Source organism: Lissotriton helveticus, chromosome 1_2 (genome assembly GCF_964261635.1).
Source record: "Lissotriton helveticus chromosome 1_2, aLisHel1.1, whole genome shotgun sequence".
Classification (NCBI taxonomy): Eukaryota; Metazoa; Chordata; class Amphibia; order Caudata; family Salamandridae; genus Lissotriton; species Lissotriton helveticus.
In genome coordinates this window covers 251,892,282-251,915,996 of record NC_136058.1, presented here as the reverse complement: position 1 = coordinate 251,915,996, position 23,715 = coordinate 251,892,282, and the positions used below count along the sequence as shown (strand labels likewise).

The 23,715-nt window shown below is 43.1% G+C and overlaps 1 protein-coding gene across 3 annotated transcripts in view; it reads left to right on the top strand.

Moving 5' to 3' along the window:
* The window catches only part of LOC144800563 (vitamin D3 hydroxylase-associated protein-like), a 345,205-nt gene that overhangs the window by 311,911 nt on the left and 9,579 nt on the right, over positions 1 to 23,715 (top strand). For all 3 annotated transcript variants that reach the window (XM_078671690.1, XM_078671691.1, XM_078671689.1), the window contains exons 11-14: positions 5,587 to 5,630; positions 7,848 to 7,887; positions 18,102 to 18,210; positions 20,030 to 20,175. In XM_078671690.1, the coding sequence (XP_078527816.1) occupies positions 5,587 to 5,630; positions 7,848 to 7,887; positions 18,102 to 18,210; positions 20,030 to 20,175 (339 nt within the window). The remainder of the gene's footprint in view (positions 1 to 5,586; positions 5,631 to 7,847; positions 7,888 to 18,101; positions 18,211 to 20,029; positions 20,176 to 23,715) is intronic.

The window sequence follows — 23,715 nt, the reverse complement described above, 5'->3', positions numbered from 1 at the left end:
TTACAGAAGCAGCAGCGCACACATCAGCCACAGACTTTGTGATGGATTTCGACGGCAGCTTTAAGACTTCGTTCTTCTTGCTATTAACCAAAGGGAGTATGTCACCTAATAATCTTCCTTCGGTCATACGAGTTACGTTAGAAAAACCAATATCTTCAGCATCTAAAGTGTAGGTCCTATTTAACTCAGCCGAGTCCTGGCCCACACCCCTACCTGCCCTCTCAAGTCAGTCACATTCATTCAGGTCTGACAATGCCGCAAATCTATTTTCAACACTAATTCCCCATTCCCTAGGTTGTGCAGCCCTACCCCAGTTATTTGTTACCGAGTTCCATTTTGTCTTTAAAATACTTGGGTTCACTGTGCTACCTCTCCTGTAAAAAAAAATCCAGGGTTAGTGGAACAATCTCGGCACTCCTACGTTGCGGAGGAAATATATATCTTAGAAGCTCCGGGAGTACCTCTGGGCTTAGAAAATGCAGAACTACACAGTCTCCTTTTAGTTTTTTCGCGCTATTCCCTATCCAATCCACCCTTTTTGCCACGGTGATTTCCCCTGCTAACAGTTGTTTTCCCCTCGGAGATATCATCATATTATTACAAAGCCAATGGTATGCTTTACTGATCAAAGAAGAAATGGATTCGACTTGGCCTGGTTTTAGGGAGGGTACATTAGCCAGAACCAGGACAAGGGGAGAAGCCTCCACAATAAGTTGGACCGGGCCTTGGTCAACACCAATCCCTGCAGTATTTGGTGGTAAGTCTTTGTCGTTTGTTACCCTGGCACCTATATCAACTGTCTGTTGAGTATGGGGCGGAACTGGTCTTACTTCACCATTACCCCCTATACCTCCCTTAGGGATATTTGTTGACGGTACAACCCTGTTTGCGACTGGGGTTGGTATATTACCCACCTCCACCACTGTCTTATTTAACAGTCCCCCTAATCTATTTACTTCAGCTGTTAATAGATCAATTTTGGCTACTAGTGGTTTGATTATGGATTTCATCTTGGAGTCGATCATACTCACTAGCTTACTGATCAATTCATCGCCAAATCTCTCATTTTCACCTTGCTCCCTGTTATCCTCTGTTATGGCTATTACTTTCGGTGGAGATGCTGTTCTTTTTCTACTAGAACGTGACCCACCCCGCTTGCTCTGAACCTTTCTACGTGTTCTTATGGGTCTAGTCACAGGTACAGACACAGGGGGAGGGGAATCATCTTCTATTATGTTTGACTGGTCACCCGGGTCATTGTCTAGATTAACGGCGGAGGAGATATTCAAATCAAAATTAGCATTGAGGCTTATCTCGGTGGCTGATACATCGCTACTATGGACCTGTACCGGAACTTCTAACACTGTAGAATCCAGTAGAGAACCCTGTGTAGAAGTACCAGGTGGTGAGCTCAAGCCCAGCGATATACTTCTTGTGCTGTTTATTTTGCTCACCACCTGCACCAGGTAATTATCTAAAGTATTAGGTACAGATGAAGACCTTTGTTTGGACATGTTAAAGCAATTAGTTAGTAGCCAGCTAGAAGTATCACCCTCGAACAGAAAAATCGTTTACCAGTTGGATAAATCAACAAAGTCTACAGGGGTATGTTAACAAGGATATTTCTTACTTGTCGGGAACAGTATTATACTTCAACTAAAACAGGCAGGGTTCCTGGCCCAGCCCAGTTACGGTCAGTCACGGACTGTCACAGACTGTCCGCCCTTGGTCCGGGCTTCGACCCGCGCACGCGTCCCGCTAACGCGCTATGGGACCGCCTAAAATGATGGAAACAGGCTGAAGGGTGTAGTCCCGGGAAGAGGTGGCAGGTGTTCGAGGTGTTGATAACGCACTGCCTGATGGGCCTCGCAGTCCCGGTCTCGGGCTGGCAACCAAAGTTTCAAAACGCTATTACCAGCGAAGCAGGTCACCTCCAGGTACAGTCACGACAGAGCAGGAATCCACAAATCCGACTACGAGCGGCTCCCGCGGAGCGGGGGCCGCGAGTCGTGTTTTAAAGGGCCCAGGCAGGAACAGCAGAGGGGAGGAGACCCGGGAAGAGGCGGCAGGTGTGCGAGATGTTGATAACCCACTGCCTGATGGGCCTCGCAGTCCCGGTCTCGGGCTGGCAACCAAAGTTCCAAAACGCTATTACCAGCGAAGCAGGTCACCTCCAGGTACAGTCACGACAGAGCAGGAATCCACAAATCCGACTACGAGCGGCTCCCGCGGAGCGGGGGCCGCGAGTCGTGTTTTAAAGGGCCCAGGCAGAAACAGCAGAGGGGAGGAGACCCGGGAAGAGGCGGCAGGTGTGCGAGGTGTTGATAATGCACTGCCTGATGGGCCTCGCAGTCCCGGTCTCGGGCTGGCAACCAAAGTTCCAAAATGCTATTACCAGCGAAGCAGGTCACCTCCAGGTACAGTCACGACAGAGCAGGAATCCACAAATCCGACTACGAGCGGCTCCCGTGGAGCGGGGGCCGCGAGTTGTGTTTTAAAGGGCCCAGGCAGGAACAGCAGAGGGGAAGAGACCCGGGAAGAGGCGGCAGGTGTGCGAGGTGTTGATAACGCACTGCCTGATGGGCCTCGCAGTCCCGGTCTCGGGCTGGCAACCAAAGTTCCAAAACGCTATTACCAGCGAAGCAGGTCACCTCCAGGTACAGTCACGACAGAGCAGGAATCCACAAATCCGACTACGAGCGGCATTTTGAAAGCTGTGGTTGGGATTTGAACCTACCAGCCAGCCGCAACGAATATTACCCTTTTTTATAGGTTGGCTTGTATGGTGTGGTCAGATTGAATATCTTTTTATATTAAGTGTATACTAATTTTATCAAACTCGTATGGAGTCCATTTGTGGTATCACCAGTGGATTGCTGTGAGTGTGGTTGCACATACTGTACACACGTGCCTTGGAGATAGGCCTGGCTGCTCGTGCCAAGCTACTAAGGGGGTGAGCAGGGCTACGTCAAATGGTGTTCTTACTTGGCCTAACGTTGATTGAGGAGTCCTGTGTCTCGCATTTGCTGACAGTGGTGTCGGACTAGGACTCTGGCTTCCAACAGTCCCTCATCCAGTGCTGCCCTCAGGTGTTCGGTCACTGCTAAAAGAGTAGACTCTGTGCTAAGGGCTGGACGAAAGCCACACTGGGAGGAGTCAAGTACATTATTCTCCTCCAGAAAGCCTGATAAGATGGAATTTATATAGGCTATATAGATCTTGGAGCACCATGGCCGAGGAGAAATAGGACGGAATTTTTCAGGTTTAGCTGTAGCGAGGGTGGGCTTTTTTAACAGAGGAACCAACCTGGCCTGCTTCCAAGTGATAGAGAAAAAGCCCTAGACAGAGACATGTTGATAGCTTGGCCTAGAGGAGAAAGAAGCACAGGTAAGAGTCTCATAAATTGATCAGGCTTCATGGGATCAGCAGGGGAACCATAGGGAAGTTTCCTCTGGGTCTACGTTTTGTGTATTGTACAGAACACTGTGCATCGTGTCAGATTTATTTTAGCCCATTAGCGCAAGAGTTTTGCTTCATATGTTCAGACATTTGCTCATTTAACAAGGTTGGAAATGTAAAAACAGAATCCTAAGGAATTGGCTATTCATTGGCCATCCTCTGAATTGTGGGCCCGATTCACAGAACTAACTTACGACAAATTCCTAAACTTACTACTTTTGGTATTCACAGAAGTTAGGATTTTGTCTTAAGACAGACTTAAGACAGAATCCTAACTTAAGTCTGTCTTAAGTCCGTCTTAAGTCTGTCTTAAGACAAAATCCTAACTTCTGTGAATACCAAAAGTAGTACGTTTAGGATTTTGTCTTAAGTTAGTTCCGTGAATCGGGCCCTGTGTGCCCTGAACCCATATAGATGAACCGCAAGCAGCATGTTGATGCTCCCTGTCCTGCACCCATGCACCCGACACATAGATAAGCACTGATGGCTAGGACACATAGCCCTTGCCTTATACTCCTGCTCTTCAACAACACACAACCCCCATTTGCTAATATGTGAACCTGTGTGTGGCTTGTTTCTGAGAGTAATATTGTTTACTCTTGATTTAGGTGTGAATTACAAGTCAGCTTCCAGGCCTGATTCACAAGGCATTTTGTTCAGGCCTTGGTGTGTTTTACTGGGATGTATGACGTTACAACGCATACTTTTACAACGACTACCATTACCACGCAATTTTTACAACGCAGGATGCATTACAACGAAATACCATTACAACGCATGTATTTACAACGCAGATACCTTTACAACGCATACAATTACAACGTAAGTATTGGTAAGTTTATAATATTTTTTTTTATGTAAATTAATTAAAATTAATATCATTTATTTTAATTTAATTAATTTTATTTAATTAATTTATTTTAATTTAATTTAATTTATTTAATTTATTTTAATGTAATTTAAATTTAATTGTACTTAATTTTTACCCTGTACCCCTTTTCCCAAAAACCCAAAACTGACCCTAAACCCTAAAAATACCCCTTTACCCAAAAACCCAAAACTGACCCTAAACCATAAAAATACCCCTTTACCCAAAAACCCCAAACTGTCCCTTAACCCTAAAAATACCCCTTTACCCAAAAACCCAAAACTGACCCTTAACCCTAAAAATACCCCTTTGCCCAAAAACCCAAAACTGACCCTGAACCCTAAAAATACCCCTTTACCCAAAAACTCAAAACTGACCCTGAACCCTAAAAATACCCTTTTACCCAAAAACTAAAAACTGACCCTGAACCCTAAAAATACCCCTTTACCCAAAAACTAAAAACTGACCCTGAACCCTAAAAATACCCCTTTACCCAAAAACTAAAAACTGGAATGGATCCTGCATTGTAAAAAATGCGTGGTAATGGTAGGTCGTAGTAAAAGTTGCGTGGTAATGGTTGTATACCGTTTTACTGATATATTTCTCGGAGTGAGGCTCGCTTTCGGGAGTAAGCCATGCTTTCCCACAGATGATTATGCACTCTTACTGTTGCTTACTCTAATTTTGGAAATTCATGAGTAAGAAACAACGTAGTGTGGAGTAAGATACCATTAGTCTTAAAAAAAATATTTGAATCAGGCTCAATATGCAAGTGATGGTCACAAGTAAGACAGGAGAAGGACACAGCCACTCACACAATTATATTTGTGAATTGTGCATGTAGCCCGATTGCTGAACGCACAATGTGGTGAGCAAGATGTACACTGCAACGTGCAAGCAACTTTGGTAAGTGAGGCCCAGTGTGTTCACACTTTCATTCTGAACCCATATTTACCTATTATCATTACATTTTCTCACCTTCATGGAGAACTCTTTGTATGACAGGGATACCATTTGTGAATGTCTGAAATCTACTAACTTGTTAGACTCTATGTGGTAGATTTACCACTGGGCTGCATTGGTGAAAGGAAAAGAGATGAATAATGCTACATCTACTCTCTCCCGTTGCGTCGGGTCTCTTCGAGCCTGTCTTGCACTATTTATGCGGGTTTGCATCACTTTTGTAATGCAATCCCAGTGAAAATTGTTAGTAACTCTGCCCATACGCAACAATAAGCATCTTTAATTTTTTATTTCAGTATCCAAGAATTGCTCATCATGTGAATGCACACTGTGGAGTCGGGTAAGGCTTTATTGAAAAATAATTACATACATTGTCTCATTCATGTATAATTTCCTTTAATTACACATGAATGGTCTAAGAATAGCGAGCGTTAAAATTGTCTTGGTTTAGTGAAACTAGCATAAACTCAGTATTTTATAAATGGGGTCTTACTGTACCTGACCGCTAAGAAGTCAAACAAGGGAAGTGATTGCCTTCACATAGTCCCTGATTTAGATCTTGGTGGATGGGTTACTTCATCACAATGGTGATGGATATCTCGTCCATGGAAATCTAAATCCCATTATATCCTATGGGACCTATATGTCGGCTGATGGGATATCAGTCACCGTTGCGACAGAGTACCCTGTAAGCCAAGATCAAAATCAGACCCGGAGAGTCACTTGGCATCTATAGTCTCAATTAGTCACTCAATACATGGTATTCGGTACAATATAACTCTGACCTCCCTCTGCATCACAAAGTTTTACACTGGCAGATGTCAAATGGTCTGACAGCCCACCCTTTTTAGGATATAGAAACTAAGTGGAAGTCAGAGCAGAGAACAAGTGTGATACAAGAAAATAGATCTTACCATTTAAGCATTAATACTCTGTACTAGATGGAGACTTTTTGAATTGTGGACACAACGCTGACATGTTTTTGAATATTACGACTTGTGGTGGAAAGGGATGTCATGGCTGGTGGCACCGGGAGTGCGGGCAGGAGTTTCAGTGAAACATATAATATTGCCAGCGAGGGCTCTCCTCGTTGAATGGAACGGAGTCATTTTTTACAAAATCCTAAATGACGCAATAAGGCTGCTACCTTACTTTACTTTATGGAGAAGCGAAATCTGCAGACTGAGAACCGCATGTCCACCAGTGGCAGCTTGAACCTTCTAGATCATATCCCAGGGTGATCATAGATCTCATATACTTAATACATTACTATCCAAGATTAGCTTTTTTACAAATTGCAATCCTTGTGCTTGAGAGAGAGATCTTGATCTCAGTATTAAAAGAAAACTGATGCATCTGCAGATTAAGCCTCCGGTGGTGGTACAGACTGATACTACATACACGTAAAACAACTGGGACAACACCATCACATGTGACACCTTAAAGAACGTCCATCCACGTGATGCCGCTATTAAATCAGGAGGGAATCCACAGCAAATCGGACTGTCCAATTGCCATTAGTTCATTAGATGCTGAAAGAACCTGATTCACAAGGGTTGCGCTTACGCAGAAACGTGATTTTGTGGTATTCACCATACTCTCCACAGCCCTTTCTCACCCAGAAGCTGTCAGAGATATTCCAGTCAATGGGAAGAGAAAATACAATTTCAGGGTGGAATGGGTAGAGACACCTCCAAAATTGTTGAGGGTGTGCAGAAATGAGTATGCACCAGGAAAATTGTTTTCCCATTGAGAAAAACTGCACTTATATAAAGAATGTTTGCATGCACAAGTTGATCCCATAAAAAATTATGCATGTTAACTATTTTTGCAAGCACATAATTGGCAAAAACAAATAACTGTTACAGATTTTCTGAAGTATTTTGGAAACGTTTTTTAATTTGAAAAATGCATTAATTGGCACTCAACGAGAAAGTAAACCTACAGGTTCAGATATTTTCTTTTTTTATAAATTTCACCCACTTTGTGTTTACCTTAGTACAGACCAAACTTGGAAACAGTAATAATAATGACCAATACAAATAGGGCATTATTTAGAGTTGGGCAGATCCAGGTATTAATAGTGAATTGACTGCTGATGCAACTTAAATCGGGTGGAAGGGACCTCTGCACATTTTGGCCGATCTCCTGCGCTGCCAAACTCTACATACAGTGGCAGAGCAGGGTATTAGGGGTGGCGAAGCCACCTCCCCACTCTACCCCAGCTGTTACCTGTGGCAGTCGCGGGGCGGCAAATGCACTGATCGCCATGGGTGGCAAAAGGTCTAGATACGTCACTGTCTACAGAAGACCAACAACTTAACAAATATCCCAGTGACCGCTTCATTTCACAACCATGAATGTTCCACTCCTTGTTCAGCATCTGTGAGACTGCAAGCAAACCATATTTATTTGCAACATGAATATAACAAAAACTGAACAGCTTCTATGTAGTCATTGTTTTAACATTGGGTCATCTACTCTGAATTAATCTTGGGTAAAATGTCAGCACAGGCATAAAAGTTACTAATGTTGCAATTGTGTTCTTGGATTGCAGATCTGTGAAGGGCTACTGGAAGCACAGGACCGCGATAAAGGTAATCCAGCAATATTTGTGTGTTTTTCCACATTTTAGTTCGAATAAAATGACCTTTGTCATTACATACATTTTTCAGACTTAGATTAGTGTAAAGAGGCAGACATTTTCCCAGAATCAGTACAGTGGGACAAGCAGCCATTACTTTTTGCTTGTACTCCATTATTGTTATTAAAATATTTGTATGGGTTTTTAAGAGGAGGATTTAATCTTTCTGGTGTTACACCTAATTTGGGTGAAAACTCTTGGGATTACAGCTGAAGCACAAATTGCTCACCCCAATGATTTCTGAATGCATGATTTGTGGCGGGTAAACGCAAATATTGTGTTTACACACTTCAGAATGGGAAAAACTCAAACAATTGGTGCCTTTTTCCCCAATCCGTGCCTTAAAACTCATACTGGTTTGGTATTCTGCACCTTTTAATTACTGTACAGGTCAATCCCATGAGTTGACAGATTCACAATTACCACACTTCCTAAATGAACCATTTAACGCATTGGCAGAGCTTCAGCCAGCTACGCTGTTGGAAGCACATTCATGATAGGCCAGACATCACAGGACATTTGGTTCCATGTCACTGAGAGGCCCACTCTGTTTTGGGGCAGAGTTTCAAGACTAGGGGCCTGATTTTATTTATTTATTTATTTATTTTTGGGCTTGAGATGAGATTTAATCAAATTTGTGAGAAGACTAAAGTCCTCCAAATATTGGCAAACAAGTTGCATCTCAGCTTGAATAATGGACTGTGATGGGGAATGGAGAAGCCAGCCGTCCAAGTAAGGGAGGGTCAAAATACTCAGTTGGTGAAGATGTGCCATCACCTTTTTTTTTTTTTTTATATATTTTTATTATTTTAAACACAAGAGAAGTAATACACATATCAGGTGCCAATGAACGAAACACATTACAGTATTGGATGGGTGAGTGAAGTACAGAACACCATATAGCCATGAGCGGCAGAATAATCGATACCAGCAAAAGCTGAAGCAAAACAGTTAAACGGCAATGACCTCAGGCATCCCCCACCCCATCCATCCACCAAAAAGACAGGATTTACGACATATAAATGTGACACCCAGATACGATAAAACAGGAGAATATGCCACAGCTCTTGTGTGAGAAGGGAAAAGGGAATAGAAAGGTCATAGAAAATAACAAAGGAAAAAAAAAAAAAAACCCACAACCCCCCACCCTACACCCCTGCCGATGGCTACGACCTAACCCCACTAGCAGTGTGCCTGTCGCCCCCTAAACTACACCCCAAGGATGGGGAAAAGGCGGAGGAGGAGAATGATGCAACACAATAAGAGCTCCCGGACTCCCGTCCCCCCGCCAAAAGCAGACACCCCCTACCGTCAGAATAGCAAAGCAAAGCAAATCAAGAAATAGCCTGTAGGGGAGCCGCAAACAGAGAGGAAAGAGAACATCCCATCCGACCCCAATCAACAAAGATAGCAGACCCCGTCCAGATACATTAGGAAAACAGTAAGCAGACTAATCAGATACACAGCCGGCCCCGCTCCCACAGATACAACCCAGCCAAAAACCCAGGGAAAACATTGCATCGAGTCCAATCAAGTTCAGCCCAAACCCTCACGCTCAAAAACAAAAAGGCCTTCCCGCACAAACAGGTCACCATGATTCTCCACGTTGAATACAGCCATTCGGACCGCCATCACAACAAGAGTGCCAAAAAACAGGAAAATGTCAAAGTTAATGCAAGGAGAGGGAGAGCAGGATAAACGTACATGGTGATCAAGAGTCAGAGCAAGTCCACTGCCCACTAGCGGGAAAGCGTCCAAGCGGTGTCGATCGCTCACAGAAAGAGGCGAGGGTCAAATGTTGCAGTTGCGAAAGGAGGCATACTTTCTCAGAGGGGCAGTCACAACCAACTCGGGTGATATCGATTCCGGGCTGAACACACTTCCAGTCGTTTCGGCCTCGATCGCCGCCATCTTAGGGTTGCTGGGAGGGTCCAAATAAATAGACCGCTCGGGGTCTTCGGCGCCAATCAAGACGGTATCCGCGGGCGGAGTAGCTCGGTTTTGTAGCACCGGAGGGTCGGAGTCCGGTCTAGGACTAATACAGTCTACAGTGACAATCATCCCCTGGATGGTGGCGGTGAACCGTTCGTGAAGCTGCAAAATGGCGGCCATAACAGTGCGTAGCGACGGTGTAATTCCAGACCGCTCCATCGCCCCTCAATGAGCGACCGGGCGGGTGTCCGAACCCCAGAAGTCGACTTCTCCGGTGTAAAAAGCAGGATCAATGTAAAGTCCACTGTGAAACACTTCCACAGCACGATAGGTACACCGTCGCCGCCCACGAGGGAACGAGCCCAGAGAACCACCGGGAGCTCAACGGGGCCTCCGGGAGACGGACCCTCGAACAAATACTCGATAACAGGCCACCATAGTTGCAGGGTTGTGCCGTCACCGGAGCACCATCCAAAAAGGGAGGAGAAACGAAGCCACTTCGGAAGACCGGATCCACCGACTTTCCACAGCCGATGTTGTTCGACTCCAACCCGGCCAAGTTGAAACTCGAGGCCCCGGCGTCAAGGCTGGGGCAGGCCAAAAATGTCGCACGGCATATCTTCGCCGTCCGGGCCACCAGAAATAGGGGCCTGATTTTAAGTTTGACAGAAGGATGAAACTCTGTCCATCAGGGTGGTAGACAACAGTTACATCACCTGCCTCCTCCCTCCTGATGGACTACCAGCCTTCTTATTTAGAGATAATTTCCATCCCAGCGGTTCCCTTCAATTTACAAAATATTTGCTGATCGTCTGTCATCGGTTTTGAAGGCTGTCCACCAAATGTTATCTTTTTTTTGTTTTGTCATTCAAAAACAAACTTTCAACGTGGTAGCTTATTTTTGAGAAAACGAAAAAAGCTAAACGTTGGGAGTTTACTCTTGGGGAATGTTTGAATTTACTATCCCACATTGCTAGGTTTTTACTGATGGTGATGGGCAGAAAAAGACATTACTCCATCCACCCTAAATAGAGTAAGGACCAACAGAGGAAAGGTATTACACCCCCCAGCCTATTTGGCCTTTGGAGGAAAGATTTCACTGCCAGATGCCACGGGGGCTCCGCTGACAGAAACCTATGGTCTGTTTGTCTCTAGCCGAGTCAGGCAGACCGACAGTTTGGCTGATAGAGTACACTGTCATGTTTGTGACAGAGTGCCCCGCCTGCAAAACTCGAAATCAGGACCTATGATTTCCTGTCATTGCACTGATATGAAAAGCACAGCATTCATGGCCTGGAAAAGGGGTTCAGTGTCCCTACAAAGCTGGGAGCATACTCCCTAGTGTTAGGACATTGCCTTTTATAAAATAAATCTCCAAACATGCTTACTGGTTTGTCATGTTGCCATGACATTGCAGACAGAATGGCATTGTGCAGATTTGTTGAACGTGCTTCTTCCGTGTCAACCACACCCAACTACATTTAAATATGGTTGTTGGAAGGTGGTTTATTAGGGGATACAGGTAGGTACCTACAGTTAGTAATATCACCATAATAGCAAATCAGATCAAGTCTCAATAAATGAATCCTTGCTCAACGCTTGGCAGATGAGCAGTCAGGCTTAATTTAGGAGACAGATGTGTAAAGCATTTAATATCCCCAAGATGGAAGAGATGTGGCGCAGTGGCCAGGGTGCCTAACTCCGGACTACGGAGTTCACGGTTTGATCCCCGCTATCGGCAGCAGCTTAGCCCAGCACCATGTAGCTTGCTTAATCTTCCCGAGGGCCCCCAGCGCCGGGACACTACTTCGGAGGTAGCTGTGCGCTTTACAAATACTGGTATTTCATTGTTATTTCAAGACAGCAACACAATAAAAATACAACAGTAATCAATAAAAATAGAACATATTGTTACCTTTAAAATGACAATAGAACAGAAATCCAACGGAGGGAGTTAGAGATATGATTTTTTAAAGTTAAAACTAAAAAATGTGCATTTTAGCATCTAAAAGTGTAAAGTGCCAAAAGCGGCTATCTGGTAGCACTGGAATTGGACAAAGTCTAAGTTTCAGGCTGAGCGCAATAGAGCGTGGGTCGAATACGATGAGTAGATTGGTCCCGGTCAAGTTTTTACACTCTGAAATAGTCACTTTTTTGGAACTTTTTCTCTTGACATCGAATGATCGGGTCCTCAGATCTGGATTTCGATTCGACGACAGTGGCAGCCTGCTGCAGTGCAATGCCTTGGTGAGCTCTGAAGATCTTTGCGGTCAACGATGAGGAGCTCCATAGCTTTTACCGGGGCAAATCTGGGTGGTCAGGCTGAGTCGCGGTTCGACGTCGCTAGCTTGACTTTTGTCGTCGATGTTGGTCTTCTTCTGGAGCTTTTTCACAAAAGTTGTCAAAAAGTTCCCAAATCTGCAGTTCTTCTTCTGAAAGGTTCCTTGAAAGTCAAAAAGGGTTAAAAGCACCAGCCAAGGATTCAGAATCTATGTTTTGCCTCTTAGGGGTCTGGGGTTCCAACTCCCACAATGCACCTGGTTAGTCAAGGAAAATCCAGGTGAAGCTGGTCAACTGGAGTTGTCCTCTTAATGGATGTTGCAGGTTGCTTTTTACAGCACTTTTCTATCTGTTGCTGCTCCGGAAGTTCGCTCCTTATCCTTGAAGACAATCAAAGTTGTGTGAAGCCTTTAAAATGCACCAGGTGCAGTCCTTCTGAACGCAGTCCTCTGTTGTGCAGTCCAATGACCTAGCAGAGCAGTCCTTCAGATGTTTCTGGCAGGAATCTGAGGGGCTCCTGCAGATCACCCATATCTATCCTCTGTTCTTGGTAGTGAAAAGGGGAGACACTTCAACCAATGGGGTTCAAGTTGCCGCCTTCTGGTATGACCACTTCCTGGGAAGTGTGGCATAGTTTTGAACAAGAATGCACAGTTCCTTAAAAATCTAATTGGAGAAGTATGGCTAACCCAGCCCACATGCATTGCTAACTTTTCCCTACACTCCCCTTACAGCCCCACTCATAATCTAATTCAAGGGATCTCATCTGGCTGGGGATCAAGGAAGTGGGGGCTGGCCTGGATCCTGGCTTCTACTTTTGAGGTTCAGTTTATCTCCCCAACCCCCTTCCTATCCAGGAAACAAATCTCCTCCCGCCAAATGGCTGTATTTTTTCAGCTCCAGGCCTCTTCACACCTACTCAGGGAGCACGTTGGCTCACGTTGTCAGATGACAGGCTATTGGAAGAGACTGCTACAGGGCTTTTTTAGGTAACTTCAGAATAGTAAGTTTTGAAACATATTTCCTGCTATAATTATAATAAATCCAACCATGGCAAGCTGTTGGATGTATTGTAAATATCATTTTGATACTTTGTATTATGTTACTAGCTACTTCCAATCAAAAGTTAGACTTAATTAAAGTTTACTAAAGCCTCCCCATGTTAGCCTAGGGAGCTAGCAACACTACAATGGGGAAGCATTACTTTGGCTGTTTTTTCCCAACCAGGGCGCATAAACCATATTTTATAATTTTTTTGCTTTTTATAACAAGGCACCCTACTCTTGGGGCACCTAGGGTCAGACGTGTGGGGTGAAGTTTATGAACAAAAAGATAGGTTTAGAATTGGGAAGTACTTTTAACTCCCAGGTCAAATTTGGACACAGTTTTATTTTAAATCTAGTTTGCAAGACACGGCTGGCTTGAAGAAGACACCAGACACCACAGCAGCACATACGCAAGTGCATTATGACCACTGGGGTTTCTAAACCTACATGCCCTACCATATAATAGGGTCTTACAGGAAGGCTGTCTTGGCCAATTAAAATGACACCAATTACCATATACCTGGTTGTCAGAGCCCAGGCACTTTTGGAGTCAGTAGCCACCAGTTTGAGTCAAACAAATGGGGGCAATCAGGGCGAAAAAGATGACTTTCCTACAATGGTAGTCTGAATACTGCACTGCTGGAGGTGTTGTGGCATGTGCTACCACAACAGCTTGTTGTCCTACTTGCTGATATCTAAATGAACTGTTGTTTTTCAGCACAAGAAATATTTCACTTAACTTCCTAAAATGGTACTCCTCCTTTAAAATGTTTCTTAAAAATAATTTCAGAAGGAGCAGCTGAAATACTGTATTCCTCGGAGAACCTACACTCCATCTTTGTAGCGTCTGTTGATGGCTAACATGCTCAGTGGGAGGTCTCTTCGACTGAAGAATACATCTTTATTTACTAATGCTGGTGACAGTTGCTATAGAGTAAAGCAGCGTTGCAGGGGGGAGTGGGCATTGCATTGACCCCTTTACACAAGATCACATTTAGGGGACAGCGACTTTGTTGCACAAAATAATGGCTAACTAAAGAAGTGTACTAATTCTTAGATAAGGGCACCCTCTGATAGGTATCTAAGGGAAGGTATTTGATCTTGAGAAATACAAAAAATAAATATTGATATGGGACCGGTTAGGCCAGATTAGACCGGATAGGAGCATTTAGTTTTATCATTTACTGGTTGTTTGTTTCACTTATTATATTTAAAATTCTCTTCTTTTTCAAAGAATTTAAAATTAATCTGAAAGGCTATGTGCATGTTAAATTATCCAGTAGATCGAATAGTAGTTTGTCAATATTTCTTAGGTTGATGTTGTCTATTTTTTCAATACAAAGCAATTTCTTTCTATGTTATTATTAGGTCTAAATCTCTGTTCCCGAATGGTCTTTTTACCCAGTTACTACTAGAAGTAACATGTTCTATGATAATATGACGCAAATGCATGCGAGTTGAGCTGCAGACCACCTTGCCATTATCAAAACACACTCTGAGTGTTAACTAATCAAATCCTGATAGGATTGGCACTTTCAAATTTCAGAGGATTTATCTCAATTTAGGACTTGTAATGTGTATGTAGACCTCCCCTGAATATGCTAATCGCTTATTTATTTTCTTTGGAATGAACAGGTGTGATATATTAACACATGGGCATGGCTTGAAACATAGTATTTAATATGTGAAATAAAGTACCCCCTTCCATGAATTATAAAAATCCTGCAAGTCACCAAGGATTTCCATTACCATATCGAGGAACAAGGCATATGGTATTTTATTGTTTAATACATGTTCAGAACATCACGCATCCCTCAAACATCTGAAATGCATGTACATTGCAGAAAAGAAGAAATAAAGTAAAATCGGTAGTGCAAACTTAAGCACCATTAAAAGCAGTTAGTAATTTTGTAAACACATATAACAATCCGTTTGAATTAGATACATACTGCTGCTGTTCAGACCCTGTGGAACCATGGGGCAATTCTATCTTTTCTGCAAAGGTATATATAGTGAAACCATTACTATAAAATCCCCGTTCTGCAATTTATTTTTTATTTTTAGAAAAAAGTATCAGAAGAAGGAAAAACCAGTTTCTGTTTCCTTGTTTAAACTGTAGGTGTAATTATGCTAAACTCTGGCAGTGTAGATTGTGAAGTTAGAAGTAAACCTTTACTGCTTATGTGGTTGCAGCAGAATGCAGTTATTAAGCATTTAGGCCATTTATGTATTCCACACTGAAAGCAGAACCTCGGCAAACAACCATAGAAAGAAACTTTAATTTACCTTCCAGCAAGATGGTGGTGACAAACCAAGAAGGGCACTGTGGCCTGCCCATGGCATCACCCAGGTTTGTAAAGGCCCCAAGATGTTGCATACAGGCAATGCACCCCTATGCAATTATTCTGAGCCTATTGTACAGGCAATTATTTTAAATTCGGTTAAACTCTAAAAGAAAGGTCTGGCCTTTAAAGTAACCCCAGAAAGCCTTTTGCAATCAATGGGAGGTTTCAGTCTGTCTCCCCAGTGGGAACGAGAAGGCACGTGTTCCTAGAGTTGTGATTTGCATACAAAGTCTTTTGAGCCTGTTGGGCAGACAGAGATCACAGCTTCTGTTGTCACTCTGCATGCCTTATTACAAGACCCGTGGAAGATGTAGTCTTCTATATTGTCAAGGGCTTGTAAAAATTAAACAAAATGAAAAGAATATTAACAGATGGGAGCATTCCAAGATCACACAGAGAGGCCGAGGAGATGTGAGACCTAGAGTGATAGCCTTGCCTAAAAGTGATAAAGAAAGTCAATGCTCATAAAAAAACAAGCACTTAAGAAGCACTTCAACATTCGTTCTAACTGAGATGCTGTCGAAGGGTTTCTGTACAGGAGTACCATGGATCCAGGTGACTGTTCACGCCAAAACCTCTGAGACGCAGACCAGCTCCCCCTGAATCTGGGACCTAGTCTGGAGCTCAGAGGAAAAGCATAAATGGGGGAAGAGAAGCTCTGAATGGTTTCTCTAAAAGAGAGATGTGCAGTGTCGTACTCTGATAACCTGGACCATAACCTCCGCCACTTACGGACGCACGGGCTACCTGACCGCATCACATGACCGCCTAAAACATTCAAGTATCTAAAATCCTAGCATTACAGCGTCAATAGTTCAGTATACCCAGAGCTATTCAAGAAACAGAGTTGAGCAGCTGTCACCGCATAATCCATCATATGCTGCATAATCTGCACATTTCAACAAAAATGCTTCTGGCTCAAGCGGATCAAAAGTTACTCAAATTTCTGCCCACAAAGTGTAGGGGCACCATACTCTTTATAAAAGTTAACTGATCCACTTTCAGCTTTTGAGTGCTGTACTTTGCTATTTCAAGAGGTAGCAACGTTGTTCAAACATTGTTAGCAGCAGGAAGGGAGATCTTTAAACATGTAAATGCAGTTCAAACAGGATAAAATCGCTTCTTGATCATGATATTTTATTTCACTATTAAAAAATGTTATACTCCAAGCTGCATGTATTTCAGCAGGGGACTCCCACTTCAGAAGATCTACGACCATTGTTCATCTCTTTTTATTTCCTTGATTTTAAATCCTAAGGTACTTCCAAGTGAGACATACAAATATGAAATGCACTGTGTTCACCTGCTGAGCTGTTTTTAAATGGAGCAAATTATGCGATAGGGTTGAATAAATTAATGTGCAAGAAAGGTTATATGGCAATTATGCAGCACATAATTTTTGCATAACTTTCCTCCCCTTACGGAAATAAATGCAGTCAACCTTGCTGCATAATGTGCTTCTTTACTGCTAATTAATTCCAGTGGCACTGTTGATAACTAACCAGTAATTGGCCTTGCCAACAATCAATGCTAAACTCTAAGAATAAATGTATCAACGTTTTAGTAATCATGTGATGTGTATCTCCAATCACTGTGAGGTTTAAATCTTTCAAACTGGAGAGAAGCACAGAGTGCTTCTTGTACGGTGATCACTAAGCTACTGCGACATGGGGTCTGCTGCGCCATTTAAAATGATGAAATACGGGTACCTTCCTACTCACTTATTGAGTCACTCACTTCGCAACTCAATCATCTAATCATTCACACATTTAACCTTAGTGTTAGGGTTGGTAATGCATTGTGTGATAGTTGATGACCATCCTGAGAAACAAAGCAGGCGATCCGCTCATTTACTGACTTGTCCCTTTGGGGCATATTACCAACAACTAGCGATATTTATCGCTAAATGGGCTTAGCGAGTTTTTTTTTTATCGCCAAGCATCGCCGGATATTATCACAGAGATAACATAGCTATTAGCAACGTTTATCTCTACAGCGATAAAATATCCGGCGATAGCCGCGAAATGCGTGAATATCGCTGAGAATACAGCGATATTCACGCATTAACGCCAATAGGGTCTTAGCCATAATATCCACCACCCATTGGATATAATGGCTAAGAACTGGTCTGAGCAGGCGTTAGCTTTTGGAGATATTCGCGCTTAGCGTGAATATTTCCATCTCTACGCCTGCGTTGATAATAGGCGATAGCGATGTTCGCGACTGTTTTTAGTCGCTAACAGGTTGGGTATGCCCACTTTGCATGTCATTAGCGATAAATAACGCTGACATGCAAAGCGGGCCCCAAACCGCTCGCTATCGCCTCAAAGCTGTCGCTAACATCAGTTAGCGACAGCTTGCTAATAGGGCGATATAAGTATTGCCGCGTGGCGATAATCTAATATCGCCAGGCTTGGTAATATGCCCCTTTGTTTCTTGAGAAGATGAGCCAAGCTGGCACTACAGCAGATGGCAGTGAAGAGCTCAGTTTGGTAGTCTCTGGCCTGGGCATGTTTGTGAAATTAATCTCAGCTGTTGTGTGTAATCCCCTTTCTGTTGTTTAGGAGTACGTCAATGAGTTCATCAAGGAGTGGAGGAAGCTGAACCTGGATGTGCTGCTTTGTCCTATGCTCGGTCCCGCCTTCAACGTGGGCTGCCCTGGAAAGCTCTTTGGTAATGGAACACCTGATGATATTCCCTTTTTTCGTCCACTTAGTGGTGCTTGGGCCTTGTATGGCAAATGAATGCATATTTCTGCCAGGAGTGTGGCTATAAGTGGTGCAGTCAGTGCAGTGGGACCGATTCCAGTTTGCACCGCACTGGTTGCAATGAACTTTTCATTGACTTGCGATCACTACTTTTTAGATTATCTTTTTAATTTAAGATTGATGAATGGACTCTCCTTCTGCAGGTGTTTGCCTCTCATGTTTGCTAGAGCCCACATACGCTGGCGGCCATTGAGTAGGGGTATGGATGCTGGGATGATGGTTATTTTGTAAATGCATCCAAAGTCGGAGGATGAGTCTATCAAAATGCTCACAAGGGCATAGTCATCATTACTGCAGCAGGTGCAGTGTCACTGGGGCCCTGGGATGTGAGGGAGCCACTTCCCCGTAGAATATGGCTGTCTCTTACAACCATTTTCATTGCTTGCATTAGGGCCAATGGCACCCTTGCTACATCACTGGTTATTACATTTGTATATTTAGCCTTTTAGTGTAGATAGGGAGATAGCTTGAACCCGTTATATCCTAGCTATTTTAATGCTTCTTATTTGTTGCAAGTATATTTTTAGTGCAAATGTCAAAAAATCATTGAATTTGTGTTGTGCTAAACATCAGTAGATCACATACATTTTTGGGATTTAAGTTACTATAAAACTAGAACTACACGATCTAAAATGCACATTTGCGAAGCATATTTGACTAATCTGACTAGCCAGGATGTCATAGGTGTCGATGGGCAATTTCAATAGCGTTTGTAGTAATTTGTTATTTTGGTGATTACAGGTCTGGTAGGTGCCCTCTCATCCTCAGACTTGTTGGTGCTGTAGCCTTTATCACTGCTCTTCCTCTGTTGGCTGACTGTGCTGTAGGTGTACGCAGTAATGCAAACAGAGGAGGACGTCTGCTTCCCTGAGCCACCTGCAGCCTTGTAGACGTAGCCTCAGGCTTTGGGGGGGGGTGTCAAATAAGACTAAAGACAGGTACTAGTACTCTGCCCACCATCAATCATCGCCGTGCCATCTCCGCTAGCCTCCTCCCTTGAGTGAAAGACAAGTTCTTGGACGAGCATCCTCACCCTGTCCCTTCAGTAGTGCCCCCCCCTCCCACCTGTAGTCACAATTAAACTTACAAGCTTGGATGGTAAAAAGGATAGCAGATTTAATAGTCTTTTTGTAAAGAGATCAGTAGCCTAGGGAGGACGATCACAAGGGCCTAGAGATGCAGACAGGGCAGGAGAGCAAGATGGGTCCGTGAGATTACCGCCACAGCCGTCTATGGAGGCCGATAGCAGGTGTTCCACTGTATAATAAAAACGGATGAGGGCCCATGAACGCAATATATACCAGTGGGGGAGCCAGAGAAATCTGGATCAGAAAAACAAACCAGAATTGCCTACCCAACCACTTTACAGGTTGCATTGGTCGAAACTGCAATAGTTATTAAATATATATATCTATTTATTTTAAGCCCAGCATTCAATATACACACACACAATTCTTTTCATTTACTTTGTATTGGTTTTTGCTTCAAACCATATCTTTTTATCCATAATATTTCATAGCATATATATGATCATGATTAAACAAAACATTATTCGAAAATATTATCAATGTTTTGGTGGTAATTTCTATGGTTGCTTGGTCCGAATAATACCATCTATTTGTGCAAGTACTCAGCACGTTGCTTTAATAGTCCAATGCCAGGGACAAGCTTACCCTTTCCTAAACTGAACCTGAGGAGTCAGACATCCTATATCTCTCTTGCAGCTGGATTTTGCTTCACCATGCTCTACAATGTTTTGAACTTCCCTGCTGGGGTGCTGCCAGTGACCACAGTGACTCCGGAAGATGAAGAAGAGCTGAAGAACTACAAGGGATACTTTGATGATCCGTGGGATAAGGAGCTCATTAAGGTTAGTAACACTGATGTGGTGCTATAGTAAATTTTCACTCCAGTACCTGCTGTGATATTTATCGTTCCTTTATAAAATCTGACTTTTCTGAGTCGTAATTTATTAGGTGTGTTAAATACGATGCAATAAAGAGTTTTGGGGAATAGTGTGTGGGTTTTGGTGCTTACCACATTATAATCTGCATGTTTTGGTGAATACCAGACATTTTCCCCAATAAATGTTGGCAGATTTGACCTGCTGAGATTTATCATAAAACTTGCAAAAGCAACATATGGGGTACCAGCAGATACCGCACATATCACAATTAACCAAAGTCTTAGTAGTGCATGCGTGAGTTTACTTGATTTCTGCCTACGTTGGTATAAATGACTTTAATCTTTCAAGACAAATAGCCTTGTTACGGGAATTGCTGTCATCTGGATTTGGCCTGGGAGAATTAGGATTATGAGATGATCTGGCATACCATGCTACTGAGTTTTATTCCATGCACCCAATTGTGGTGAATCCTGGTGAAATCAACCCCGGAAAAAGGCAGCAAGATAAGGAAAAACATGCCATTAACATGCTGATTTCAGCTCTCATTCCACCTCTTGGATCCCAAACTCTGAATATGATGGTCATTCTGCATCCTAACACTACCATATCGCACAGTATTGGTACTTTTGGGTGCAGTATTACCACTGAGGTGTTCCTGCAATTCAGCGATGGCCAGCACAGGTAGATGTGATGAGGCTGGGTGGGAGCGAGAGGTGTGAAGTCGACAGACGACGGAATAGGTACAATTAAATAAATAAATAATACCTATTCCACCGTCTGTCATCTTCCGCCCTCTGGTGCACCCTGCCCCACCCCACCTCGCTTACCTGAGCCAACCGCCGCTGCTGCAATTGCTATATAGAGGATTTAAATGCATAGTAGAAACACTTATAGAGAATGGCAGCAGTATCACCCATTTTTAATTTCAACTTTACAAAACAGAATAATTTGTTATTGTTTTTTTAAAATGTCACTAGCGCTCTAGATCCAGACTCTACACCACTATTTTATCAGAATGGTGCAAGCAATGAAGTAATAAAAAACGAATGTTATGAACCAAGAAACTAGTTAAAATAACGCTTGACATTAAACACATTTTTGGACTAACCATTATCCTTTGCCACATATCCTCTGGAAGATCCACCATCCTTCAGCCTAAGTAAACCTTGGATATTCTGTGGCCCCACCCTGCTCTACCTCCAGTAAATAGGTAGGGATCACCATCCTTCAACCCCTGTAATACGGGAGGAACGGAAGACTCATCCCCACCCAGCAACACTGGAGGTATCCATGAATACCACTAAGTAACACTGAGAACTCACAAAACATATCCTCCAGTAATGCTAGAAGGCCACTATGCTTCTCATTCCATAATACTGAATGAACTGCCATTTTTCGCCCTGCTGGTGGAGAGCTTCTGACTTTACCTCCCAGTTGCCCTAGAAGTAGCCATTAGAAGTCACATACAGTAATACTGGGGAGCCATCAAAATGTATCTCCGGTAATATTGGGAAGCCAGTATGCTTTGCCTCTGTTAATACTAGGGAGATCTCATTCTACACCAAAGGTAATTGTCTTCACCTTCAATATTAATAGGAAACCAACATGCTTCTATGGTCGCTGCCTCGGTATTACTATACTGATGTTGCTACATTGCTTTACTACCAGTAATAATTGCATACTTCAACTCCAGTAATACTGAGGTAGCCATCATCTTGCTTCGCCACAGTCAATATAGGTGAAAGCCGCATACATTTCCTCCATTAATATCAGAGGGTACCTCCATCATCACCAACAGTGATACTGTTTCTTTCCCAGAAATACTGGAAAGAGCAGACATCCTTTACTCCTCCTCCCCACAATAATACTAAGGGAGACACTTTGCTTCACCCTCAGCCAGACTGGAGAAAATCACTATGCTAAACCCCCAGTATTAATGGTGCAGCTACCATGCTTCACCCCATTATTACTTGGAGAATGACTATGCTTCACACACAGTTCTGCTACAGTGTCACTAATTCACCACAATATTTCTGCACACATCGTAACTAATCTAAAAAGTGAGCAGCATGACTTCTGTGATGCGCATATAACTTTGAATATATCTAGTAATATACGATTGAGAATTATGGGGTGATTACTATCACAAAACACTTATTGCTGTCGGTTAATGGGGACACACCCACGTAGATGTAGCTGGAGGTGCATCCCATATTAGATTAACATCATTCTTGTTCACAATCGATTGCTTGCCCTTAAAATATCACCAAGCTTCTTGTGGCTTCTGTTAGTGATGGCTGATCCTACTCAGAACTGCTCTTCATTGACACCTTATGCCAAGAGGCCTGATTATTTGCCCCTGCCTGACTGCTCTTCTTCAGTGTAATACCTTTATATCACCACTTACTGCTGCTACCTCCTTTTTTTCAAAGCAAGCTGTAACTGCCCATACCACTGCACTGCATGGGTTATTTTGCCTGAAATGTCCCCTTCAAATCAATCATCTTCTCTCCTTATACTAAGTCTTTTATTACTCCCACTCAGCTTCCTTTCTTCTTTATTTGCATACCCACAACATCTTTTCAGGTGCCTAAAACAATAAACCATACATATTCTAAAGGAATATAACCAAAAGGGTAAATAATAAAAGTGGAAACTGATACAATTGGAAAATGATAATAAACAATATATAAAAGAAAGAAAGCAAAAAGGGAAGAACTCCAAAGCCAAATCAGCAAAATTACAATAAATGCAATCTCATAAGTCAGCGACACACCCAATTACAACACTCACAGACAAAAATGGATATCCAAAACACTCCCAAATCGACATATTACACATATTTCATGACTACTACGCAGAAATATACGGAGCCCCAACAACGGAGGTGCCGCAAGAGTTGGCGCAGTTTCTGGGCCCATTGCCCATGTCCGAAATCTCCCCCGCAGACAGGAAAGAATTAGATGGAAAGATCACACCTTCAGGCATAACGCATGCAATCAGATCGTTCGCACGTAAGAAGACGCCAGGAATGGATGGCTTTCCACTCGAGTATTATAGCACGTTCATGGCCCAGACGGTGCTTCCGCTGGCATCTATGTACGAAGATGCACTAACCAGAGGAGCACTCCTGGAATCGCTTCGTGAGTCGATCCTAGTGACATTCCTGAAGCCTCACAGGGACCCCACACTCCTGGCCTCTTACAGACCGATAACACTCTTAAACACAGACTGCAAGATTCTAGGGAAGCTGTTGGACGATCGCTACAGTTAAATCCTTCCAGCTCTGGAACATCCTGACCAGTGTGGCTTTGATCCATGACGCAAAACCTCACATAACTTACGTAGGCTGTTTCATATTCAAGACAGAGCAAAAGACATATTCCCACGAGCGGCATGCCTGATCTTGGATCTAGAAAAAGCATTTGATACTCTTACGTGGGCCTATCTGTTCGCAGTCCTCTGGAAAACAGATATCGGCCCCACACTCATGGCATATACACA